Source organism: Pelophylax lessonae (assembly GCF_965119305.1).
Source record: "Pelophylax lessonae genome assembly, chromosome: 2".
Taxonomy (NCBI): Eukaryota; Metazoa; Chordata; class Amphibia; order Anura; family Ranidae; genus Pelophylax; species Pelophylax lessonae.
This window is the reverse complement of record NC_138769.1, coordinates 726503963-726527116: the sequence shown is the minus strand read 5'-3', so window position 1 is coordinate 726527116 and position 23154 is coordinate 726503963. Positions and strand designations below refer to the sequence as shown.

The 23154-nt window shown below is 47.1% G+C and overlaps 1 protein-coding gene across 2 annotated transcripts in view; it reads right to left on the bottom strand.

The window, feature by feature from the left end:
* The window catches only part of LOC309545541 (putative nuclease HARBI1), a 59194-nt gene that overhangs the window by 22016 nt on the left and 14024 nt on the right, over positions 1-23154 (bottom strand). Inside the window, exons 2-3 of one of the 2 annotated variants that reach the window (XM_082244753.1) lie at positions 19541-19906; positions 11176-11232 (exon numbers count right to left, since the gene is read on the bottom strand). In XM_082244753.1, the coding sequence (XP_082100879.1) occupies positions 11231-11232; positions 19541-19906 (368 nt within the window). In that variant the 3' untranslated portion in view covers positions 11176-11230. Of the gene's footprint in view, positions 1-11171; positions 11233-19540; positions 19907-23154 lie in introns of both variants that reach the window. The other variant, XM_082244752.1, reaches the window with a different exon arrangement.

Genomic DNA, 23154 nt, shown 5'->3' with positions numbered 1-23154 from the left:
CATATCATTGTAATTTTTTTCCTTACAAAGGCAATTATTGCTTTCATTACCAGCACTTTCATAGGGATATGGTGTCAAGGCATCGTCCGCACCACCAAATGCCCAATTTTTAAGCATCCTTTACTTCTATTCAAAGTCAAGAGACAACAGTATTCATCCAAAACATCTCTAATCTTGTTCACTCTGCACTACATTGTGGCCTCTACCCCTAACCCTCAATGTATCCGTGCATATATGTCTGTTTCTTGTGAGATTTCAAGTTAAAGTGCACCAAACACCATTTTACATGAAATAAAGTGCAATTACATACATCTTTGGACTTCTTGAAACATTTGGTAATAAAAGCCCCATTGTGGAAATACACCCGTTAATTATATGCACATTTAAAGAGACAGCACCTTTTTCCAAAAAAACCTCTAATCTTGTTCCCAGTGCACTGCATTATGTCCCCATCATACACATTGGCTGAGCCGTTGATTAGGAGCAAAAGAAAGGTGCGGTTAAGCAAAAAAGTCATTTTTGAAGGTTTGGTATGCTGTAATTCTGGTTCTGGACATGCTACAGAGCTGAAACTTCACAGGTACAACTTTTAGACCCCCCAGACACTAAATCCAAAGAAATCTCTTTTTTTTTTTTTTTTTTTATTTTTTCAATAATTGGCTATCTATCAAAAACGACAATTTTTAAGAACTTTTTTTTGTGTGATTAATAGTCCCTGGGGCATGACCCAGAACCCTAGGCACTTTTTAGGGGCATTTATTGGGTTTTAGGGCTTAAAAATGGTGTTTTTTGATTACAGAAGTTCGGGTCCCATTGATTTCAATGGGGTTCTGAAATCCGAACCGAACTTTCGTGAAGTTCGGGTGTTCTGGTCGAACCGAACTTTTCAAAAGTTCGATCATCCCTAGTGATGAGCTGAAGAGACAGGTATGAACAGTGACAAATAGGTAAACAGCACTTGAGAGAAATGTTCATGAGAGTATAGATGGTAACAGGTAGGATGCAGATAGGTTAGCAATCATGTATGGTAGTAGGTGGTAGGACAGCAGATGACATACAGGAGAGACTAACCCAGTGCAAGGATAGATGTTAGTAGGCTCAAGAGCTAGCAATCTAAAACAACAGTGCAGATGATAGTAACAGTCCTTAATATGCAGAGCTAGATAGTGTAAGCTTAGTAGGAAGGTTATGGAGGAATCCCCTGCGGGGTACTTATCACTAATAGCAAGCAGTAGTAGAGAGGTTCGGTATGAGTGAGTGATCCGGTAGCGGGATACAGGGATCAGCAGCGAGGTTCCGACAGCGAGGTACGCTTGTAAGCATATGAGCTTCAAGGCAGGTTGAAGAGTGAAGGGTGAAAGCAGCATGCTGGGAGTGATCGGGTGGCGAGACACAGGATCAGATATGGAACAAGTTCAGGTAGCGAGATACAGGAGCGAGTAACATCTGGCATGCCGTCTTCAGACAGGGACGATCCAACCATGACGGTTGAACGAACATGTGAGTGAGAACGCCGGCGGTTGAAATAGCCGCTCTGCGGCGCTCAGTGATGACAGCATCGGTCTTAAAGGTGTATGCGCACCTACCAGAAGAGAATGGTGGGACGCATACACTGAATAGGAAAGTGGAATAAGGGTACCAGAGGTACCAGAACATTACAGCTATCTTCACAAACACATGCGTAAAACACATCTATTTGGAATGCTAAGGACCTCGCATCTTTGGGTGAGAAGATCTTGCTCACAATCAGTATCCCAGTTCACCCAAAAGATGTCCATTAGGTTTGAGGTCACAACTCTGTGCAGGTCACTTGAGTTCCTTCACACCATACTGGTCAAACCATGTCTGGCTTTGTACATATGAGCACCGTCATGCTGGACCAGAAAAGGGCCTTCACCAAACGGTTACCACAAGGTTGAAAGTGCAAAATTGTCTAAAATGTATTAGTATGCTGTAGCATTAACGGGACGTTTTACTGGAAACACCTGAACTCAATGGTTGGGAGGGAAGTCCACACAGTTTTTACTCATATGCAATGTTTAACTGTTCGACAAATGTTTGGCCATAAAGTAAACCACAAAACATTCTCAATGTACCTACCAGGAGGCCATTTTTAAAGTGAACCAATTTTGAATGTACAAAATCACAGGAAGACATATAATACTGGCAGGCTAAGAGGCCAGCATACGTAGTCATTTACCTGGTAAACCTACCAAGGAGCCCTAGAGCATGGGAACTCTAATATGCTGATAGCTCCTGAAGTGGTGCTTGGCCCCATGCCCTCTGCTTTCTCAGTTTGGGCCATCCTTGTGAAAGAAAGGGCCGGATCTAGCCTATCTAATCTGGGGGTGCATTATAAAGAGTCAGGGGCATAATGAGTAAGCCAGAGATGCTGGGAACCAACATTCCCCATCCATTCAGCACAATTCTGTACCACAAAATCGAAATCTGTAAATAACGATTGACAGGTAGTGCAGAGGTGGTGCAGGAATGAACAGGAAACACAAGTATGTATTAGGCTGTCATTAGTTTAGGAAGCTTAAGTGGAACCTGTGCCTCCTCATATGAACTGTCCTCGTCATAGTCTTTCTTTACATCAGGTGTCCCCATTAAAGTGCCCTCTTGCATCAACTGTCTACATCAGAGTAAATCCTTACATCAACTGTCCTCATCGGAACCCCCCTTACATCAATTGTCCCCATCAGAGTGCCCCCTTACATCAAATGTCCCCTCAGAGTGCTTCCTTACATCAGTTGTCCACAACAGAGTGCCCCCTTACATCAACTGCCCCCATCAGAGTGCCCCCTTACATCACTTGTCCCATCACAGTGCCCTCTTACATCACTTGTCCCCTTGCATCAATCATCCCCAACAGAGTTCCCCCTTACATCAACTGTCCCCATCAGGGTGTCCCCTTCATCACTTGTCCCCTCAGAGTGCCCCCTTACATCAACTGTCCTCAACAGAATGCCCCCTTACATCAATTGTACCCAACAGATTTCCCCTTTACATCAACTGCCCCCATCAGAGTGCTCCTTTACATCACTTGTCCCCTGGGAGTGCCCACTTACATCAATCGCCCCCAACAGAGTGCCCCCTTACATCAGTCCCCAACAGAGTGCTCCCTTACATCATCTGTCCCCAAAAGAGTGTCCCCTTACATCAACTGTAATCACAACCAAATGTCTTATGGATCAGTGAGATGTACTCCTAGAGCCCTGAGGGGCATTGCTAAAATCTTGCGGGGCACAACCCACCCCAGCACCCCCCTAGATCCAGGCCTGGTGATGGACAGAATCAATGACAGAATACTTAGTTATGAGAAGGGGCAGAACCATGCATTACTTGAGGAACTGAAGGCTCTATTTGCAAAATAGGAGGTCTTTTAGCTTTGAGGGGGTAGCTTCACAGGATAAGTTATCTAGTTACAGGAGGGGGCAAGACCATGCATGACCAAGCTCTACAGTGGTAGTTATGGCAGTGGCGTATTTGGGTATTGTGCTGCCCAAGGCCTGACTAAACTTGTGCACCCCCTAATTTAAATATGACCCACCCCTTCCTGTAAAGGCCACACCCCTTCCCGTTTATGACCCACCCTGTCATCTGTAAACCACAGACCATAACCACAGTCTATCAGTGCCCATCAGCGTAGCCTTATCAGTTCCCATAAGTTCAGCTTCATCAGTGCAGCCTTATCAGTACCGCCTCTTTATTGCCCATCTGTGCAGCATAATATCAGTGTGGCCTCATCAGTGGTCACCAGTGCAGCCCCATGAGTGCCCATTAGTACAGCCTTATGTCATGGGATTAGTAAGATTACTCTTTTAAGATATTTGGACTTGTGTTTGCTGCCACTGATTGTAATTATAGGATTATTTCACTTTTTTGTATAAAAAATAGAAACTCCATAGTCATCATACAAATAATGAAATATTTTTTTCTGCTGCCCCCCTGCAAAGTGCCGCCCTAGGCCTGGGCCTTGTTGGCCTAGGCCAGGATACAGCACTGAGTTATGGGAGGGGGGTGACCAAGCATGCTTAAGGTACTGAAGCCTCTATTTGTAAATTAGGAGTTTTCCTGGCTTTGGGGCTGGTAAAGAGCTCCACAGTGTAAGTTACTCAGTAATGGGAGGGGGCAGGAATAAAGCCTGCCATAGATAGAGCAATTTTCTGGTTGCAGGAAATAAAATTTCTCAGTTCCCCCATCAACACAGTCGGTATTGATGGGGAAATCCCGCCCGTGGAGCTATTGTTTTCTCACGGTGGAGGGAGCTGTACCAGACGGGAGAGCACACTAGCGGCTATAGCCGCTGACAATTACTGCATGAAAAATCTGACAGACTATCAACTTGGGTACAATCAGCCTGCCCATACATGATTCAAAACATCTATGGCTGGTTTAAGCGTTCTTTCAGGAACTGGAGACTGCATTTGCAAATTGCGTTGACTTGGCTTTGGGGCTCTTAAAGAACCCCACATGGCAAGTTACTTTAAAGCAGCCCTTTTCTACCAGGGTTCTGTGGAACCCTAGGGTACTCCTGAAGATGCTAGGGCAACCTTGAGAAGAGAGAAAAGGCAAATGGATCTCCTACCTATAACTACCAGTGTAAGGGACCCATCTACACTTGTTAGAGACACCACAACTCTGACTATTTCTATTTCTTTGTGGTTTACTGTATTCATTTAATGTAAAGATTTCTACCCAAAATGATGTGATATAGAGCAAGATAAAAGAGATAAAGGTGGTCTGGGTGTTAGATATATATGCTAGGTATGCCATATTATTTATACCTAAATTAAAATTTAATCATCACGTTAATCCCAGCAAGGAGTGTTAGAAAGGCTGGATTCATCTCTTTTTCATGGATAGTGTAGGACCCACTGACAATGGGGTACATTGACGCAGTAGTGGGCTTGAGCACGATATGGCCATATGGTGGGACCAAACCCCCATTTTTATTTATGGATTGTCTTCAGATTTGGTAGTTATTTCTTTTGCATTTGCGCGCTATTCTTTTTTAATATACATGTCTTTTGGTTCATAGCTGCTGCAGCTTTGGAAATACATGGGTATGCTCCCCCAAATTTTTTGCCTGTTTGTTAATGTACCATGAACTGTAGGTAGAATCATTTTTAGTAGGGGTTCCCCCAGACCTGAAAACTATTTCAAGGGTTCCTTCGGGGTAAAAAAGATTGAGAAACGCTGCTTAGTCAATCTGTGCTTTGCTCAGACAGGACGTCTGTTTATTTCGTATCGCCAGCTCTCACTCCCCCTTCCTCAGTATTTAGGAGTAATACAGAGGAGTAGGGAGGAGGGGGGGGGGGGGGGGGAGAACACCAAGATCCATTCAGTATTAGGAGTGAGCAGGCTAGAAGGAGGGGCAGCTTGCCTACTCCCCCTTCAGGCACTGTTTTAACTCTTGAATTACGTGATTAGTGCTACGTTACATGGCCAAAAGCTTTCAGAGAGCTCACCATGGCACCTTCACTACATGGTCATATATACAGTGGGTACGGAAAGTATTCAGACCCCCTTCAATTTTTCACTCTTTGTTATATTGCAGCCATTTGCTAAAATCATTTAGGTTCATTCTTCTTCCTCATGAATGTACACATAGCACCCCATACTGACAGAAAAACACAGAATTGTTGACATTGTTGCAGATTTATTAACTACCTCCCACCCGGGCCATTGTAAATATACGGCCGGGTGGGAGTCTCGTCCTTCTAAATGGACGTTCCGGAACGTCCTTCAGAAGGAGAGAGATCGCGCCGCCGCGGGCACGCGCAGCGGCGCGATCTCGATGTGCCTGTGTCCCTCGGACACACGGCAACAACATTCGGCAGGAGGGCCCTGTGATTGGCCCTCCTGATCACATGACGGCTGTGTCCAATCACAGCCGTCATGTAATGTAAATAGAGCCGTTGTAACGGCTTCGATCTCTTCTCCTCCTGACAGATCCTGTCAGTGAGGAGAAGATCAGAGGATCGGTGCTGCTGCTGGGGTGATCAGTGAGTATTTCTAATTACTCACTGATCACAGGGGGGGTCTGTGCTGGTAATCAGAACATTGATTACCAGTGCAGCCCTGGGGGGGGGGGGGAGGGGTGCCACTAAGCCACCAGGGATGACCACCAGGGATGGCAAGCAGGGCTCAGAGAGCCCCCCAGTGCCCTCCCTATCAGTGTTGCCCATCAATGGCATCTATCAGTGCTGCCCACCAGTGCCATTATTGCCATCTATCGGTGCCGCCCACCAGTGCCCATTATTGCCCACCAGTGCTGCCTATCAGTGCCCATCAGTGCCCCCCATCAGTGCCGATCAGTGCCACCCATCAGTGCCGATCAGTGCCGATCATTGCCGCCCAACAGTGCCACTATCAGTGCCCATCAGTGCCGCCAATCAGTGCCCATCAGTGCTGCCTATCAGTGCCCACCAATGCTGCATATCAGTGCTATCTATCAGTGCCACATATCAGTGCCCATCAGTGCTGCGTATCAGTGCTACCTATCAGTGCCCATCAGTGCTGCATATCAGTGCCACCCCATCAGTGCCACCCCATCAGTGTCTCCTCATCAGTGCCTGTCAGTGCGGCATCATCAGTGCTCATCAGTGCAGGAAAAAACATATCTATTTACAAAATTTTATAACCTAAACAAGAAACTTTTTTTTTTTTTTCAAATTTTTCAGTCTTTTTTTATTTGTGCACCAAAAAAGAAAAACCTGACGGTGATCAAATACCACCAAAAGAAAGCTCTATTTGTGGGGAAAAAATGACACAAATTTGGTTTAGGTACAGTGTTGCATGACCACGCAATTGTCATTCAAATTGCAACAGCGCTAAAAGCTGAAAATTGGTCTGGGAAGGAAGGGGGTTTAAGTGCCCAGTATTGAGGTGGTTAAAAAAGAAAAACTGAAATATCACATGGTCCTAAGTATTCAGACCCTTTGCTGTGACACTCATATATTTTCTTCTGATCATCCTTGAGATGGTTCTACACCTTCATTTGAGTCCAGCTGTGTTTGATTATACTGATTGGACTTGATTAGGAAAGCCACACACCTGTCTATATAAGACCTTCCTGATCACAATGCATGTCAGAGCAAATGAGAATCATGAGGTCAAAGGAACTGCCTGAAGAGCTCAGAGACAGAATTGTGGCAAGGCACAGATCTGGCCAAGGTTACAAAAAGATTTCTGCTGCACTTAAGGTTCCTAAGAGCACAGTGGCCTCCATAATCCTCAAATGGAAGACGTTTGGGACGACCAGAACCCTTCCTAGAGCTGGCCGTCCGGCCAAACTGAGCTATCGGGGGAGAAGAGCCTTGGTGAGAGAGGTAAAGAAGAACCCAAAGATCACTGTGGCTGAGCTCCAGAGATGCAGTCAGGAGATGGGAGAAAGTTGTAGAAAGACAACCATCACTGCAGCCCTCCACCAGTCGGAGCTTTATGGCAGAGAGGCCCGACGGAAGCCTCTCCTCAGTGTAAGACACATGAAAGCCCGCATGGAGTTTGCTAAAAAACACCTGAAGGACTCCAAGATGGTGAGAAATAAGATTCTCTGGTCTGATGAGACCAAATTAGAACTTTTTGGCCTTAATTCTAAGCGGTATGTGTGGAGAAAACCAGGCACTGCTCATCACCTGTCCAATACAGTCCCAACAGTGAAGCATGGTGGTGGCAGCATCATGCTGTGGGGGTGTTTTTCAGCTGCAGGGACAGGACGACTGGTTGCAATCGAGGGAAAGATGAATGCGGCCAAGTACAGGGATATCCTGGACAAAAACCTTCTCCAGAGTGCTCTGGACCTCAGACTGGGCCGAAGGTTTACCTTCCAACAAGACAATGACCCTAAGCACACAGCTAAAATAACGAAGGAGTGGCTTCACAACAACTCCGTGACTGTTCTTGAATGGCCCAGCCAGAGCCCTGACTTAAACCCAATTGAGCATCTCTGGAGAGACCTAAAAATGGCTGTCCACCAACGTTTACCATCCAACCTGACAGAACTGGAGAGGATCTGCAAGGAGGAATGGCAGAGGATCCCCAAATCCAGGTGTGAAAGACTTGTTGCATCTTTCCCAAAAAGACTCCTGGCTGTATTAGATCAAAAGGGGGCTTCTACTAAATACTGAGCAAAGGGTCTGAATACTTAGGACCATGTGATATTTCAGTTTTTCTTTTTTAATAAATCTGCAACAATGTCAACAATTCTGTGTTTTTCTGTCAGTATGGGGTGCTATGTGTACATTCATGAGGAAGAAGAATGAACTTAAATGATTTTAGCAAATGGCTGCAATATAACAGAGTGAAAAATTTAAGGGGGTCTGAATACTTTCCGTACCCACTGTATGTAGACCCCCCCCCCCCACTAAAAACAATAAAAACAATTGAGTTAAGATATTTTCCAAGGAATGCTTCATTATACAAAGATATCTTTCATGAATGTGCTCTTCAAACCTTGTGCTAACCCTTCCAACCTTGAGGAACTCAAATGGCCAACACAGAGTTCTTATTACCTCAACCTAACTGAACACCCTGGGATGCATTGGAACGTAGATGGCAGGCCTGATCTTCTTATCCAATATCAGTACCTGACTTTATAAATCCTTTTTTTGGACACATACACTCCACATTTTCGTTGAAAGCCTTCCCAGACGAGTTTAGAATGTTATGACCACAGAGTGGTCCATAGTTCTGCCCTTGGCCAGGACACTATATACCTGGGTGGGTTTTCTCCAGGCACTCCAGATTCCAATTGTCCATTTTATGTGTATTTATACATGTGAGATACAGATCTTAGATTGTAAGCTCCTTGGGGGCAGAAACGTATATGTAAATGTACAATATGTAGAGCGTCACAAAAATTGTTGGCACCAGGGCCTATATTTATCAAAGAATAGGTGCAAGTACTCCCCCTTCTGAGTCAGCCAATGTCTCCACCCCGACCCACCTCTGAGCACCGTCCCTTGGCTCCACCCAACTCCCAGTACCTTCCTTTTTAGAGAATACGGAGCCAAGTATCATTTTGTAGTGCAGGAATTCGTATAGGATTTGTTAATCAGGGCCAGGACAGGGTGGGCAGAAGGGAGCGGCTGTGCGGCTGTGCTGGGCACTGTGGTATCATGTGAGGTAAGGGGGCACCACAAGAAGATGGGGGGGGGGGGAGATTTATGTTGGAAGGGGGAATTTTAGGGCAGTAGGAGGTAAGTATTGTTCTAGGAGAGGAAATTGGGGGGGGGGGGGTGGTGATTTGTGTAAGGAAGGGAGGGGAATGGGGGAACAAGGTTTGTGCTAGAAGGGGTGATTTGGGGGAATTTGTACTGGGAGGGGGAAATTTGAAGTGGGGGAGAGAAGATGTGTACCAGGAGGGCATTTTTTTTGGTTGGGGGGGGGACGACATTTGAGCTAAGGAGATTTGGAGGATGGGGGCAAAGATTTGTGCTGGGAGGGAGTATTTCAGCAGGGGGGCAGATTTATACTTGGAGGGGGGGGGGGGGGGGTTATGCTAAGGGGGTAATCATGCAGATTAGTGCTCAGTGTTTTTGTGGGGAGATTTTCCCTGGCACATAAAGCTCATACATCTTGGGGGGGGGGGGGGGTTCAGTTTGGCATGTTCGCCCTGGGCTCTAGATGACCTTGTCCCGTCACTGTTGTTAATAACAAGAAAAACAGTAAAACAGATACCCTTCACCTGGTAACATTGGACCCTGCTCCCCGCTCCCTTGACAAAAATATATCCCCCCCAGAAACATTAGACCTCCTAGCAGCCAACATCAATAGACCCTGCAGCAGTCAGCATTAATAGAACCTCCAGCAGGTAGCAACAATAGACCATCCCAGTAACAATTAACCCCCCAGCAACATAACTTCTCTCCTGCAACATAGGTTCTCGTAGCAACAATAGATCCCCCAGCAACCTAAGCCTGCCCAGCAACAATAGATCCCCCAGCAACCTAAGCCCGCCCAGCAACCTAAGCCCACCCAGCAACAATAGATCCCCCAGCAACCTAAGCCCGCCCAGCAACCTAAGCCCGCCCAGCAACAATAGATCCCCCAGCAACCTAAGCCTGCCCAGCCACAATAGACCTCCTAGCAGTCAACAATAATAGACCCTGCAGCAGTCAGCATTAACAGAACCTCCAGCAGGTAGCAACAATAGACCCCTCCCTCCTTAGAGGATCCATCCCAGTAACAATCAACCCCCCAGCAACATAACTTCTCTCCTGCAACATAGGTTCTCGTAGCAACAATAGATCCCCCAGCAACCTAAGCCAGCCCAGCAACAATAGATCCCCCAGCAACCTAAGCCCGCCCAGCAACAATAGATCCCCCAGCAACCTAAGCCTGCCCAGCCACAATAGACCTCCTAGCAGTCAACAATAATAGACCCTGCTGCAGTCAGCATTAACAGAACCTCCAGCAGGCAGCAACAATAAACCCCTCCCTTCTAAGAGGATCCATTCCAGTAACAATTAACCCCCCCAGCAACATAACACCCCTCCAGCAACATAGGTTCTCCCAGCAACAATAGATCCCCCAGCAGTCAGCATCAATAGACCCTCCAGCAAGCAGCAACAATAGACCCCTTCTTCAGCAGTAGATCCCTCCTAACAACCACTAACCCCCCAGCAACAAAAGACCCCCACCAGCATTAAAAGACCTTTCCCCCCCACAACAATAGATCCCCCAGCAACCTAAGCCCGCTCAGCAACAATAGATAACAGAACCTCCAGAATGCAGCAACAATAAACCCCTCCCTCCTTAGAGGATCCATCCCAGTAACAATTTAACCCCCCCCCCCAGCAACATAACTTCCCTCCAGCAACAATAGAACTCCCAGCAGGCAGCAACAATAGACCCCTTCCTCAGCAGTAGATCCCTCCTAACAACCACTGACCCCCCACCAACAAAAGACCCCCACCAGCATTATTAGACCCCCTCCCCCCTGCCCTGCAACAATAGATCCCCCAGCAGCCAGCATCAACAGACCCTCCAACACATCTCACCATCCTTGCCATTACATACATTCCATGCTGGAGGTGCTGGAACTGTACCCCCCCCCCCCCCCCCCCATGTTTCAGCTGAAAAAAGCCCTGGATTTCACTATAAAAATACCCGACCTAAAATGGAATTAGTAACTCCTATTTAATCATAAAGATGATACGTACTTACGGAAGAGGCTGGCCATGCGTTGTGTGATTGGTAACAGTCACCCGTCTTCTTCAGATTCTACCAACAAAAAATACCGGTTATCTATGTACCCATCAACACATGAGAGAGGTATAAAGAGGTGACTAAGGATCATTCAGACATCTAATCAACAAAGTCACAAGAAGCATTTATGACCGGTTTTGTATTCTGTATGTGGCACTGTAATGTAAACTTAACCACTTTAAGACCGGAAGGATTTCCCCCCTTAATGACTAGGCCCTATTTTGCGATTCGGCACTGCGTTACTTTAACGGACAATTGCGCGGCCGTGCGACGCCGTACCCAAACAAAATTTACATCCTTTTTTCCCCACAAACAGAGCTTTCTTTTGCTGGTATTTGATCACCTGTGCGATTTTTATTTTTTGCTCTATAAACAAAAAAATAGCAACAATCCTGAAAAGAAAAAAAAAAACAATATTTTTCACATTCTGCTATATAAAATTCTCAAAAAAAAAATTTAAAAATCAAAATTTTTTAACCACTTGCCGACTGCCTAACGCCGATCTACGTCAGCCCCTCACAGGCAAAGTGACGTAGGGCTACGTCACTAGCTTGTGAGGGTCTAGGGAGCGAGCGCGCGCCCCCGGAGGCGCGCTCCCGCGTGGTCACGGACCCCCCCGCGCGTGTGACCGGCGGACCCGATGTCCGCCGGTCACTCGGCGATCGGCGGGGGAGAGGGAGAAAGTCAGGCAGCTTGTGTAAACAAGCCACCTGTCATTCTCCTCGCTGTAAAGACACTGATCACACGGATCTACTATGTAGATCCGTGTGATCAGTGTCCTTACAGCTCAAGCCACAGCCAATCACAGTAGAAAGCACGCCCCTAGGGACACACACAGCCCCTCCCTCCCAAATAAAGTTAACCCCTTCACTACCAGTGTATTTTTACAGTAACAGTGCATATGTATAGCACTGATTACTGTAGAAATGTCACTGGTAACCCCAAAAGTGTCACAAATGTCAGTCAAGGGTCCGATCTGTCCGCCGCAATGTCGCAGTACCGCAAAAAAAAAATCGCAGATCGACGCCATTACGCGTTTAAAAAAAAACAACAAAAATGACAAAAATCTTTCCCTTTGTTAGTAAACGCGATAACTTTTGCGCAAACCAATCAAAATACGCTTTTTGCGATTTTTTTTACCAAACATAGGTAGCGTAAAACAAATTGGCCGAAAATTTTAAAAAATTTTGATTTTTACATTTTTTTGGGGGGAATTTCATATAAAAAAATGTGAAAAATATTGTTATTTTTGCAAAATTGACGCTCTTTTTTTGTTTATAGCGCGTGATCAAAAAATTGCACAGGTGATCAAATACCACCAAAAGAAAGCTCTGTTTGTGGGAAAAAAAGGACGTCAAATTAGTTTAGGTACAGCGTCGCACGACCGCGCAATTGTCCGTTAAAGTCACGCAGTGCCGAATCGCAAAATACCCCCTGGTCAGGAAGGGGGTAAAATCTTCCGGGGCTTAAGTGGTTAACATTTTAGGCCAATTTGTTTTCTGCTACATATTTTTGGTAAAAAAAAAATTGCAATAAGCGTATTTTGATTGGTTTGCGCTAAAGTAATGTCTACAAACTAGGGGAAAGATTTCTGTCATTTTTATTTATTTGTTTTTTTTTAAAAAGTAATGGTGGCGATCTGTGATTTTTAGCGGGACTGCGACATTGCGGCGGACAGATCAGACCCCTAACTGACATTTTTGACACTTTTGGGGTTACCAGTGACATCACTACAGTAATCAGTGCTATATATATGCACTGTTACTGTAATAATGAAAGAAAAAAGAGGGAATACAGCTGTAGAGTACAGTCGGTATAAGCGCTGGTTCACATAGGAGCGACGCAACTTTCAGGGGCGACCTCCGAGATCGAGGTGCGAGCAGCGCGCCGCGACCTCGGAGCGGCCGCCACGGACTTCATAACATTGAAGTCTATGGCGGTCGCCTCCGGGTCGCCCCAAAGAAGCTCCGGACCCTTTTTCTAGGTCGGAGCGACTTGTGTCGCTCCTATTAGAACGGGTCCGCAGCTTTCCTATGGGAGGCGACCTGCGGCGACCTGTGAGGCGACCAGGTCGCCCTAGTGTGAACCGGGGCTAAAGAAGGCGTATAATAAACTATGCAGCATAATGTACATAAATATTTATTTATTTATCTACAATAGATGTAAAGATACCATCTGTATACCCTCACACCTTCCAAACATACAAAAAAAAAGACTCAGTACTCAACAAATAATTAAAAAATTGTATTAATGTAATAATGACACTGGCAGGGAAGGAGGTTAACCCAGGGGCGATCAAATAGTTAAATGTGTCCCTAGGGGGTGTTTTCTAACTGTGAGGGGGTGGGCTTATTGAATCAATACAGAGACCTGTGTTCCTAAATAGGAGGATCACAGGAGCCCTGTGTTGATTGCTGAGAGAACGGCGGTCTGCCGTGTTTACAACAGCGGATCACCGTTCTCTCTCCACGGGGAGTGATCGCGGGGTGCCCAGCGGCAATCATGGCCGTCGGCCCCGTGGCGAATGGTGCCCCCAGGATCACTCCCGCGAACCGCCGTACAGGAACGTGCCGACCTGCCGCTGTACATCGAGGCAGCTGGTCGGCAAGTGGTTACGTTTGTTGTGTAATTCTTGGTTTAGTTCTATAAAACAAAATATAATCGCCATATGCCGCAACTTTATGTTCCACATCTCCGATCTTTACCCCTCCTATATCTGCGCAGTTCAGTATGGTGGCCAAGAATGGCTCCAATGACAACACGAGTAAGAGGGGGGGGGAAGAGCGGACATCCCTGTCTTGTCCTGTTATGCATCTCAAACGGTGCCGACAGACAGGGTTCCATTAACCTTTACTGATGCGGTTGGATGTTTATATAGTGTTTTAATCCACTGGACCCAAACCTATCGCTTCTATTGTATTCATCATAAATTCCCAGTCTGTCAAACGCTTTTTCAGCATCTATTGAGACACTGTCCACTCTTAACCACTTTACCGCTGCTCACTAGAGCTCTACTGCGGCAAAGTGGCTCTTGTAAGGTCTGACGACGTAGTACTACGTCACCAGACACTCCCCCTTCTCGGCGGCGCACGCGCGCCGCCGGAGGCTCGCTCCCGCTGTATTCAGTCACAGCGTGAGTCGGGCCAGGGGAGGAGCAGGGGCGATCGCCGCCGCTCTTCCCCGATCTTCGGGGAATCGAGTCTGGAGATCCGCCCGCTTGTGTAAACAAAGCGGGCGGATCTCCTAAGTCAGTGGTTCTCAATTCCGGTCCTCGGGACCCACTAACAGGCCAGATTTTAAGTATTACCTTGGGGGATGCAGACTAGAATACTGCAATCACTGAGCAGCAAATTAGATCACCTGTGATGTAATTTAGTTATCTTGCAAGCCTGGCCTGTTGGTGGGTCCCGAGGACCGGAGTTGGGAACCACTGTCCTAAGTGACAGACAGTGACAGATTGCAGGGTTCAGCATAGCTGAACATGCGATCTGTCCCTGTGTCACTCACGTCACCTCCCCCCACACACGTTAGTAAGCACCAGGCATACATTAACCCCTCCCTCTCCAATAAAAATTAACCCCTTCCCTGCCAGTGTCATTTTTACAGTAACAGTGCATATTTATAGCACTGATTACTGCAGTAATGTCACTGGTAACCCCAAAAGTGTCATAAATGTCAGTCAGGGGTCCGATCTGTCCGCCGCAATGTCGCAGCCCCGCAATTAAAAAAAAATCGCAGATCGCCGCCGTTAAAAAAAAAAAACACCAAAAACGACAGAAATCTTTCCCTTAGTTAGTAAACGCAATAACTTTTGCGCAAACCAATCAAAATACGCTTATTGTGATTTTTTTTACCAAAAATATGTAGCAGAAAAGAAATTGGCCTAAAATGATAAAAAATTTTGATTTTTAAATTTTTTTGGGGGGGGGTTTCATATAAAAAAATGTGATAAATATTGTTATTTTTTCAAAATTGTCGCTCTTGTTTTGTTTATAGCGCAAAAAGTAAAAATCGCACAGGTGATCAAATACCACCAAAAGAAAGCTCTGTTTGTGGGAAAAAAAGGACGTAAATTTCATTTGGGTACGGCGTTGCATGACCGCGCAATTGTCAGTTAAATTTGCACAGTGCATAGTTGCCAATATTTGAAAAAAATTTCCAGGGACACTTTGCAGCACAGCTATCAATTACTTACCACACCCACTTCCCTGAAGCCCCGCCCACTCCGCATAATTAATCTCCGCCTATTTATCAGATTATAGGGTCTACTTCATAAAGCGAGAATTACAGGAAATTGAAAAGGGAATTGAAAACTTAAGGCCAAAGTAGCAGAGTTGGAATAATTCTCCTATTCAGCTGCACTACTTCTGCCTAAAGTTTAAAATTCTCATCACAATTCCCTGCAATTCTAAAGTGTGAAATGTGCTCAGGTGTGACCATAGAAAACATGGAATATGGAAATATAAATAAAGTGCAAGGTGTAAATAAGTACAATAAAACCTAATTATACCAGATAGTATAATCGTACTTATTTACACCTTGCACTTTATTTAGATTTCCATATTACATTTTTTGTATGGTCACACCTGAGCACATTTCACACTTTATTCACCTGTCTTTGAATTCAGCCCTCCGTAGGGTGATAATTTTCATTTACATAAAACAATGTAGCATCCTTTCCTTCCTAACACATTATCCAGTCTATACCAGTATAGATCCTAACACATTACCCAGTCCATACCAGTATAGATCCTAACACATTACCCAGTCCATACCAGTATAGATCCTAACACATTACCCAGTCCATACCAGTATAGATTCTAACACATTACCCAGTCCATACCAGTATAGATCCTAACACATTACCCAGTCCATACCAGTATAGGTCCTAACACATTACCCAGTCCATACCAGTATAGGTCCTAACACATTACCCAGTCCATACCAGTATAGATCCTAACACATTACCCAGTCCATACCAGTATAGATCCTAACACATTACCCAGTCCATACCAGTATAGATCCTAACACATTACCCAGTCCATACCAGTATAGCTTCTAACACATTACCCAGTCCATACCAGTATAGATCCTAACACATTACCAAGTCCATACCAGTATAGGTCCTAACACATTACCCAGTCCATACCAGTATAGATCCTAACACATTACCCAGTCCACATCAGTATAGATCCTAACACATTACCCAGTCCATACCAGTATAGATCCTAACACATTACCCAGTCCATACCAGTATAGATCCTAACACATTACCCAGTCCATACCAGTATAGATCCTAACACATTCCCCAGTCCATACCAGTATAGATCCTAACACATTCCCCAGTCCATACCAGTATAGATCCTAACACATTCCCCAGTCCATACCAGTATAGATTCTAACACATTACCCAGTCCATACCAGTATAGATCCTAACACATTACCCAGTCCATACCAGTATAGGTCCTAACACATTACCCAGTCCATACCAGTATAGGTCCTAACACATTACCCAGTCCATACCAGTATAGATCCTAACACATTACCCAGTCCATACCAGTATAGATCCTAACACATTACCTAGTCCATACCAGTATAGATCCTAACACATTACCAGTCCATACCAGTATAGATCCTAACACATTACCAGTCCATACCAGTATAGATCCTAACACATTACCAGTCCATACCAGTATAGATCCTAACATATTACCCAGTCCATACCAGTATAGATCCTAACACATTACCCAGTCCATACCAGTATAGATCCTAACACATTACCCAGTTCACACCAGTATAGATCCTAACACATTACCCAGTCCATACCATCCTAACACATACCAAGTCCATACCAGTATAGATATCCAGTATGAGATTTTTCCCATTGAGGATTGAGGTCTGTTTTCATTTTTTTGAGCAATATATATATATGCACACACATACACATACACGGATATGTACACACATTTATCTAGAGCTAGAAAACTATATATATGTATAAATTAACAGGTGTATAAATTATATCTATAAAAAAACATTATTGATAGTAGTAATTAATGGAGTGTGAGGCCTCCAGCTTGTCGGAAGGTGCTCTGCCTCCCCCTGCTGGCGGATTTTGGAAAGTGCACCATGCTGACACCCTGCCTTCGGTGACACGTTAAATTTGCGACAGGCGGTAAGAGTGAGCGGGCACAGAGAGAGAGACAACCTGCTGCCAGAGCTACAACTCCTAGCTGGGGTGAGAGCGACACTGTGTGGCACAAAATAAAAAAAAAAAAAAAATTTTTTTTTTTTTTTAAATGATTTACATTGTCCCTGATTAACAGGGACACTGGAAAATACCCAGGACAGGCTCCTATTTGCCGGGATTGTCCCGGGAAAAATGGGACAGTTGGCAGGTATGACAGTGCCGAATTGCAAAAAGTGGCCTGGACGGAAGACAGCAAAATCCTCCGGTGGTAAAGTGGTTAAGTAGGGTGAGCAGACGTCCCCGGTTTCCAGGGACAGTCCACGGAATGAGGACACTGTCCCCGGTCCAAGTCTGTCCCCGGTTCTTTCCCCGGATTCAGGGCCAAATTAATGTAGACAGGGCATCCAATGCTTGCTGAGAAACAATCTGGTGTCTCGGATGCAGACGCCCCCTGCTGGACGATCTCACTGCTGTTCAGTGGAGGAGAGGCAGAGCCAAAAATTGACTGTGGGGAGCCCTGAGACCGGGAGGTAAGTAGATGGGGGGGGGGGTTGTCTGTACACAGGTGAGGGCAGTGGGGGAGGAGGGGTCAGATCTGATGCAGCTTCATGGAGAGATGGAGCGTTTAGCTGTTGTGGGGGAGGGGCTAAGAGGTGGCTGCAGAGATAATGTGTGAGAGAAGGGTGCAGAGGTGAGCTATGGATGTGTGGGCAGAAGTGTCCTCTGTGCATAGCAAACCTCTGAACCCTGTACTCTATGCCTAACACCCTTATGTATATTATGTAGTTCGGTGCCCAGCGCTCTGTGTATTATGTAGTCCTGTGCCCAGTGCTCTGTGTAATATGTAGTCCTGTGCCCAGTGCTCTGTATATTATGTAGTTATGTGCCCAGTGCTCTGTGTATTATGTAGTTCTGTGCCCTGTGCTCTTCGTACTATGTAGTTCTGTGCCCAGTGCTCTGTGTATTATGCAGTCCTGTGCCCAGCGCTCTGTGTATTATGCAGTCCTGTTCCCAGCTCTCTGTGTATTATGCAGTCCTGTGCCCAGCGCTCTGTGTATTATGCAGTCCTGTTCCCAGCTCTCTGTGTATTATGCAGTCCTGTACCCAGCGCTCTGTGTATTATGTAGTTCTGTGCCCTGCGCTCTTCGTACTATGTAGTTCGGTGCCCAGTGCTCTGTGTATTATGCAGTCCTGTGGCCAGTGCTCTGTGTATTATGTAGTTCTGTGCCCAGTGCTCTATGTATTATGTAGTTATGTGCCCAGTGCTCTGTGTATTATGCAGTCCTGTGCCCAGTGTTCTGTGTATTATGCAGTTCTGTGCCCAGCACTCAGTGTATTATGTAGTCCTGTGCCCAGTGCTCTGTGTATTATGTAGTTATGTGCCCAGTGCTCTGTGTATTATGCAGTTCTGTGCCCAGCGCTCGGTGTATTATGCAGTCCTGTGCCCAGCGCTCTGTGTATTATGCAGTCCTGTGCCCAGCGCTCTGTGTATTATGTAGTCCTGTGCCCAGTGCTCTGTGTATTATGCAGTCCTGTGCCCAGCGCTCTGTGTATTATGCAGTCCTGTGCCCAGTGCTCTGTGTACTATGTAGTCCTGTGTCCAGTGCTCTGTGTATTATGTAGTCCTGTGTCCAGCGCTCTGTGTATTATGTAGTCCTGTGCCCAGCGCTCTGTGTATTATGCAGTCCTGTGCCCAGTGCTCTGTGTACTATGTAGTCCTGTGTCCAGTGCTCTGTGTATTATGTAGTCCTGTGTCCAGCGCTCTGTGTATTATGCAGTCCTGTGCCCAGCGCTCTGTGTATTATGCAGTCCTGTGCCCAGCGCTCTGTGTATTATGTTGTCCGGTGCCATTCGCCAATAAAAAAAATATGTCCCCGGATTTCATTTAAAAAAAATCTGGTCCCCTTACTCTTAAGGTCGGCTAAGTTTATATTTTTACAGTGACATTTGTTTTATTATCTTTTTCTAAGTTTTCCTTATTATTTAGTTGGGCCTTGCTAGTTAATTTCTGTACAAACAAAAAAGGGGGTGGCACCCCGGTGATCTGTGATCTCTTTCATGTTGTTCAGGTAGACCTCCGCCTCTCAAAGGTTGCCTACTGCTGCTTTAAAGAATATATACTTATATACTCACAACTGAAGTGGGAGGCGATCAGCTCCGCCCTCTTTCTGAGCCCTGCCTCCGAGGACTCCTCGTCGTCAGCAGCCGGTCCCTCATCCTCCGCTTGCAGGTTGTCGTCGATGTCCTGTGGCGCTCCGTGCTTGCAAGCCAGGTTGTGGAGCGCCGCGCAAACAATGACAAGTTCGGCCACCCTGGTGGGCGCGTAGAGCAGTTTGCCTGTGGACGAGAGGCATCGGAAGCGCGATTTCCAGACCCCAAAGAGTCGTTCTAGACACTGGCGAGTTTTCTGCTGAGCACGATTGTACCGAGATTCTGCTGCCGTCTCTGGAGTCGTCAGCGGAGTCATCAGCCATGGTTGAGTCCCGTATCCCGCATGGCCTGTAGGGCACAGAAAGGAAAATGTTTTTCTACGACCAGCCAACATGTTCCTCTTTAGTTTTGGATAGAGTGGTAAAGAATTAGAAGCCCTGGAAGGTTTCTACCGCTATCTGGTGGCCATTCACGTGACAACTGGAGTTCAATCCAGGCACAAGTGACATACAGCTGATCTATCATTTATTAAAATGGGATGCAAGCTCCAGTCAAGTTCCTCCACCCCAAACTCGCTCATCCATGTCTTCATGGACCTTGCTTTGTGCATTGGCCCAAATCATTTGGTGGAGGGCAGAGGCGTAACTAGAACCTTCAGGGCCCTGATGCAAGAAACCATGAAGGGCCACCCAGACCCCTGGCCCTTACCTTCAAGCCCAGGGCTCTTCCCACTAATCCTGGGGCTCTTTACACTCGTTGCATGGCCTTTTATTACGGTCCTTTCACAGGTTCTGCAGTGGGCCCCCTTCCTGCAATCTTGTGGGCCCCCTTCCTGCAATCTTGGGGCCTCCCCACAGTGGTGCAATGCCAGGGTCCGGTCGCAAGTGTGACCTTTGCGATCCTGGAAGTTCACCCACTGGTTTGCTACCGGGCCCCCTGGAGCATGGGGCCCGGTAGCGATTGCAACCCCTGCAACCCCTGTAGTTACGCCCCTGGTGGAGGGGGATTATGGTGTGGGGTTGTTTTTCAAGGGTTGGGCTTGGCCCCTGAGTTCTAGTGAAGGGAACTCTTAAGGCATCAGCATACCAATACATTTTGGCCAATTTCATTCTCCCAACTTTGTAGGAACAGTTTGGGGATGGCCCCTTCCTGTTCCAACATGACTGCACCCCAATGCACAAAGCAAGGCCCATAAAGACATGGATGAGTGAGTTTGGGGTGGAGGAACTTGATTGGCCTGCACAGAGTCTGGCCCTAAAACCCGACACAACACCTTTGGGATGAATTAGAGTGAAGAATGCGAGCCAGGCCTTCTTGCCCACATCAGTGCCTTCGAGAATTGGTTGTAGCGGGATGATCTGCAGCTGCAGGCATCACCTCTGTACCGTTCTTTAGAGCCGGCAGGCGGCTTTCAGAAGATAACAGTCGGATGCGGCTTAGGAACTGCTCAACCGCTATCCCAGCAAGCGGGAGGGGATGTCCCCCCTCTCCCGCTGCCTTCCAGGGCTCTGCCCGGGTCTCCCCTCCCACCGGGGAGACCCGAGCAGCCAGCCGGCATGTCCACCGGCTGGTTGGAGTCCCGATCAAAGCCGGATTCGGCTGAGATCAGGTCTCCAATGTATTAACCCGGAAAGCGACGTCATGACGCCACTTACTGGGCGGCTAACGGCGCCAAATTTAAAAAACTGTCAGTATTGAAAAATGCCAATTTCAGCATTTTAAATACTTTGAAGTGCAGTCGAGGAGTCTGGGGTCTCCCGATCCCTCCATCACTGCCTATTACTGTCACATTCCCCCCCTCCCCCCGATCCCTCCATAAAGAGTACCTGTCACTGCCTATTACTGTCACATTCCCCCCCTCCCCCCGATCCCTCCATAAAGAGTACCTGTCACTGCCTATTACTGTCACATTCCCCCCCTCCCCCCGATCCCTCCATAAAGAGTACCTGTCACTGCCTATTACTGTCACATTCCCCCCCCCCCCCGATCCCTCCATAAAGAGTACCCGTCACTGCCTATTACTGTCATATTCCCCCCCTCCCCCCCGATCCCTCCATAAAGAGTACCTGTCACTGCCTATTACTGTCACATTCCCCCCCCCCCCGATCCCTCCATAAAGAGTACCCGTCACTGCCTATTACTGTCATATTTCCCCCCTCCCCCCCGATCCCTCCATAAAGAGTACCCGTCACTGCCTATTACTGTCATATTCCCCCCCTCCCCCCCGATCCCTCCATAAAGAGGACCTGTCACTGCCTATTACTGTCACATTCCCCCCCCCCCCCCGATCCCTCCATAAAGAGTACCTGTCACTGCCTATTACTGTCACATTCCCCCCCTCCCCCCGATCCCTCCATAAAGAGTACCTGTCACTGCCTATTACTGTCACATTCCCCCCCTCCCCCCGATCCCTCCATAAAGAGTACCTGTCACTGCCTATTACTGTCACATTCCCCCCCCCCCCCCGATCCCTCCATAAAGAGTACCCGTCACTGCCTATTACTGTCATATTCCCCCCCTCCCCCCCGATCCCTCCATAAAGAGTACCTGTCACTGCCTATTACTGTCACATTCCCCCCCCCCCCCCCCCGATCCCTCCATAAAGAGTACCCGTCACTGCCTATTACTGTCATATTTCCCCCCTCCCCCCCGATCCCTCCATAAAGAGTACCCGTCACTGCCTATTACTGTCATATTCCCCCCCTCCCCCCCGATCCCTCCATAAAGAGGACCTGTCACTGCCTATTACTGTCACATTCCCCCCCCCCCCCCCCCGATCCCTCCATAAAGAGTACCTGTCACTGCTATTACTGTCACATTCCCCCCCCCCCTCCCCCCCATAAAGAGGACCTGTCACTGCCTATTACTGTCACATCCCCCCCTCCCCCCGATCTCTCCATAAAGAGTACCTGTCACTGCCTAATACTGTCACATCCCCCCCCCCCCCCGATCCCTCCATAAAGAGTACCTGTCACTGCCTATTACTGTCATTTCCCCCCCCCCCCCGATCCCTCCATAAAGAGTACCTGTCACTGCCTATTACTGTCACATTCCCCCCCCCCGATCCCTCCATAAAGAGTACCTGTCACTGCCTATTACTGTCACATTCCCCCCCTCCCCCCCGATCCCTCCATAAAGAGTACCTGTCACTGCCTATTACTGTCACATCCCCCCCCTCCCCCCGATCCCTCCATAAAGAATACCTGTCACTGCCTATTACTATCATATTCCCCCCCTCCCCCTGATCCCTCCATAAAGAGTACCTGTCACTGCCTATTACTGTCACATCTCCCCCCCCCCCCGATCCCTCCATAAAGAGTACCTGTCGCTGCCTATTACTGTCATATTCCCCCCCTCCCCCTGATCCCTCCATAAAGAGTACCTGTCACTGCCTATTACTGTCACATTCCCCCCCCTCCCCCCCGATCCCTCCATAAAGAGTACCTGTCACTGCCTATTACTGTCACATCTCCCCCCCCCCCCGATCCCTCCATAAAGAGTACCTGTCACTGCCTATTACTGTCATATTCCCCCCCTCCCCCCCGATCCCTCCATAAAGAGTACCTGTCACTGCCTAATACTGTCACATCCCCCCC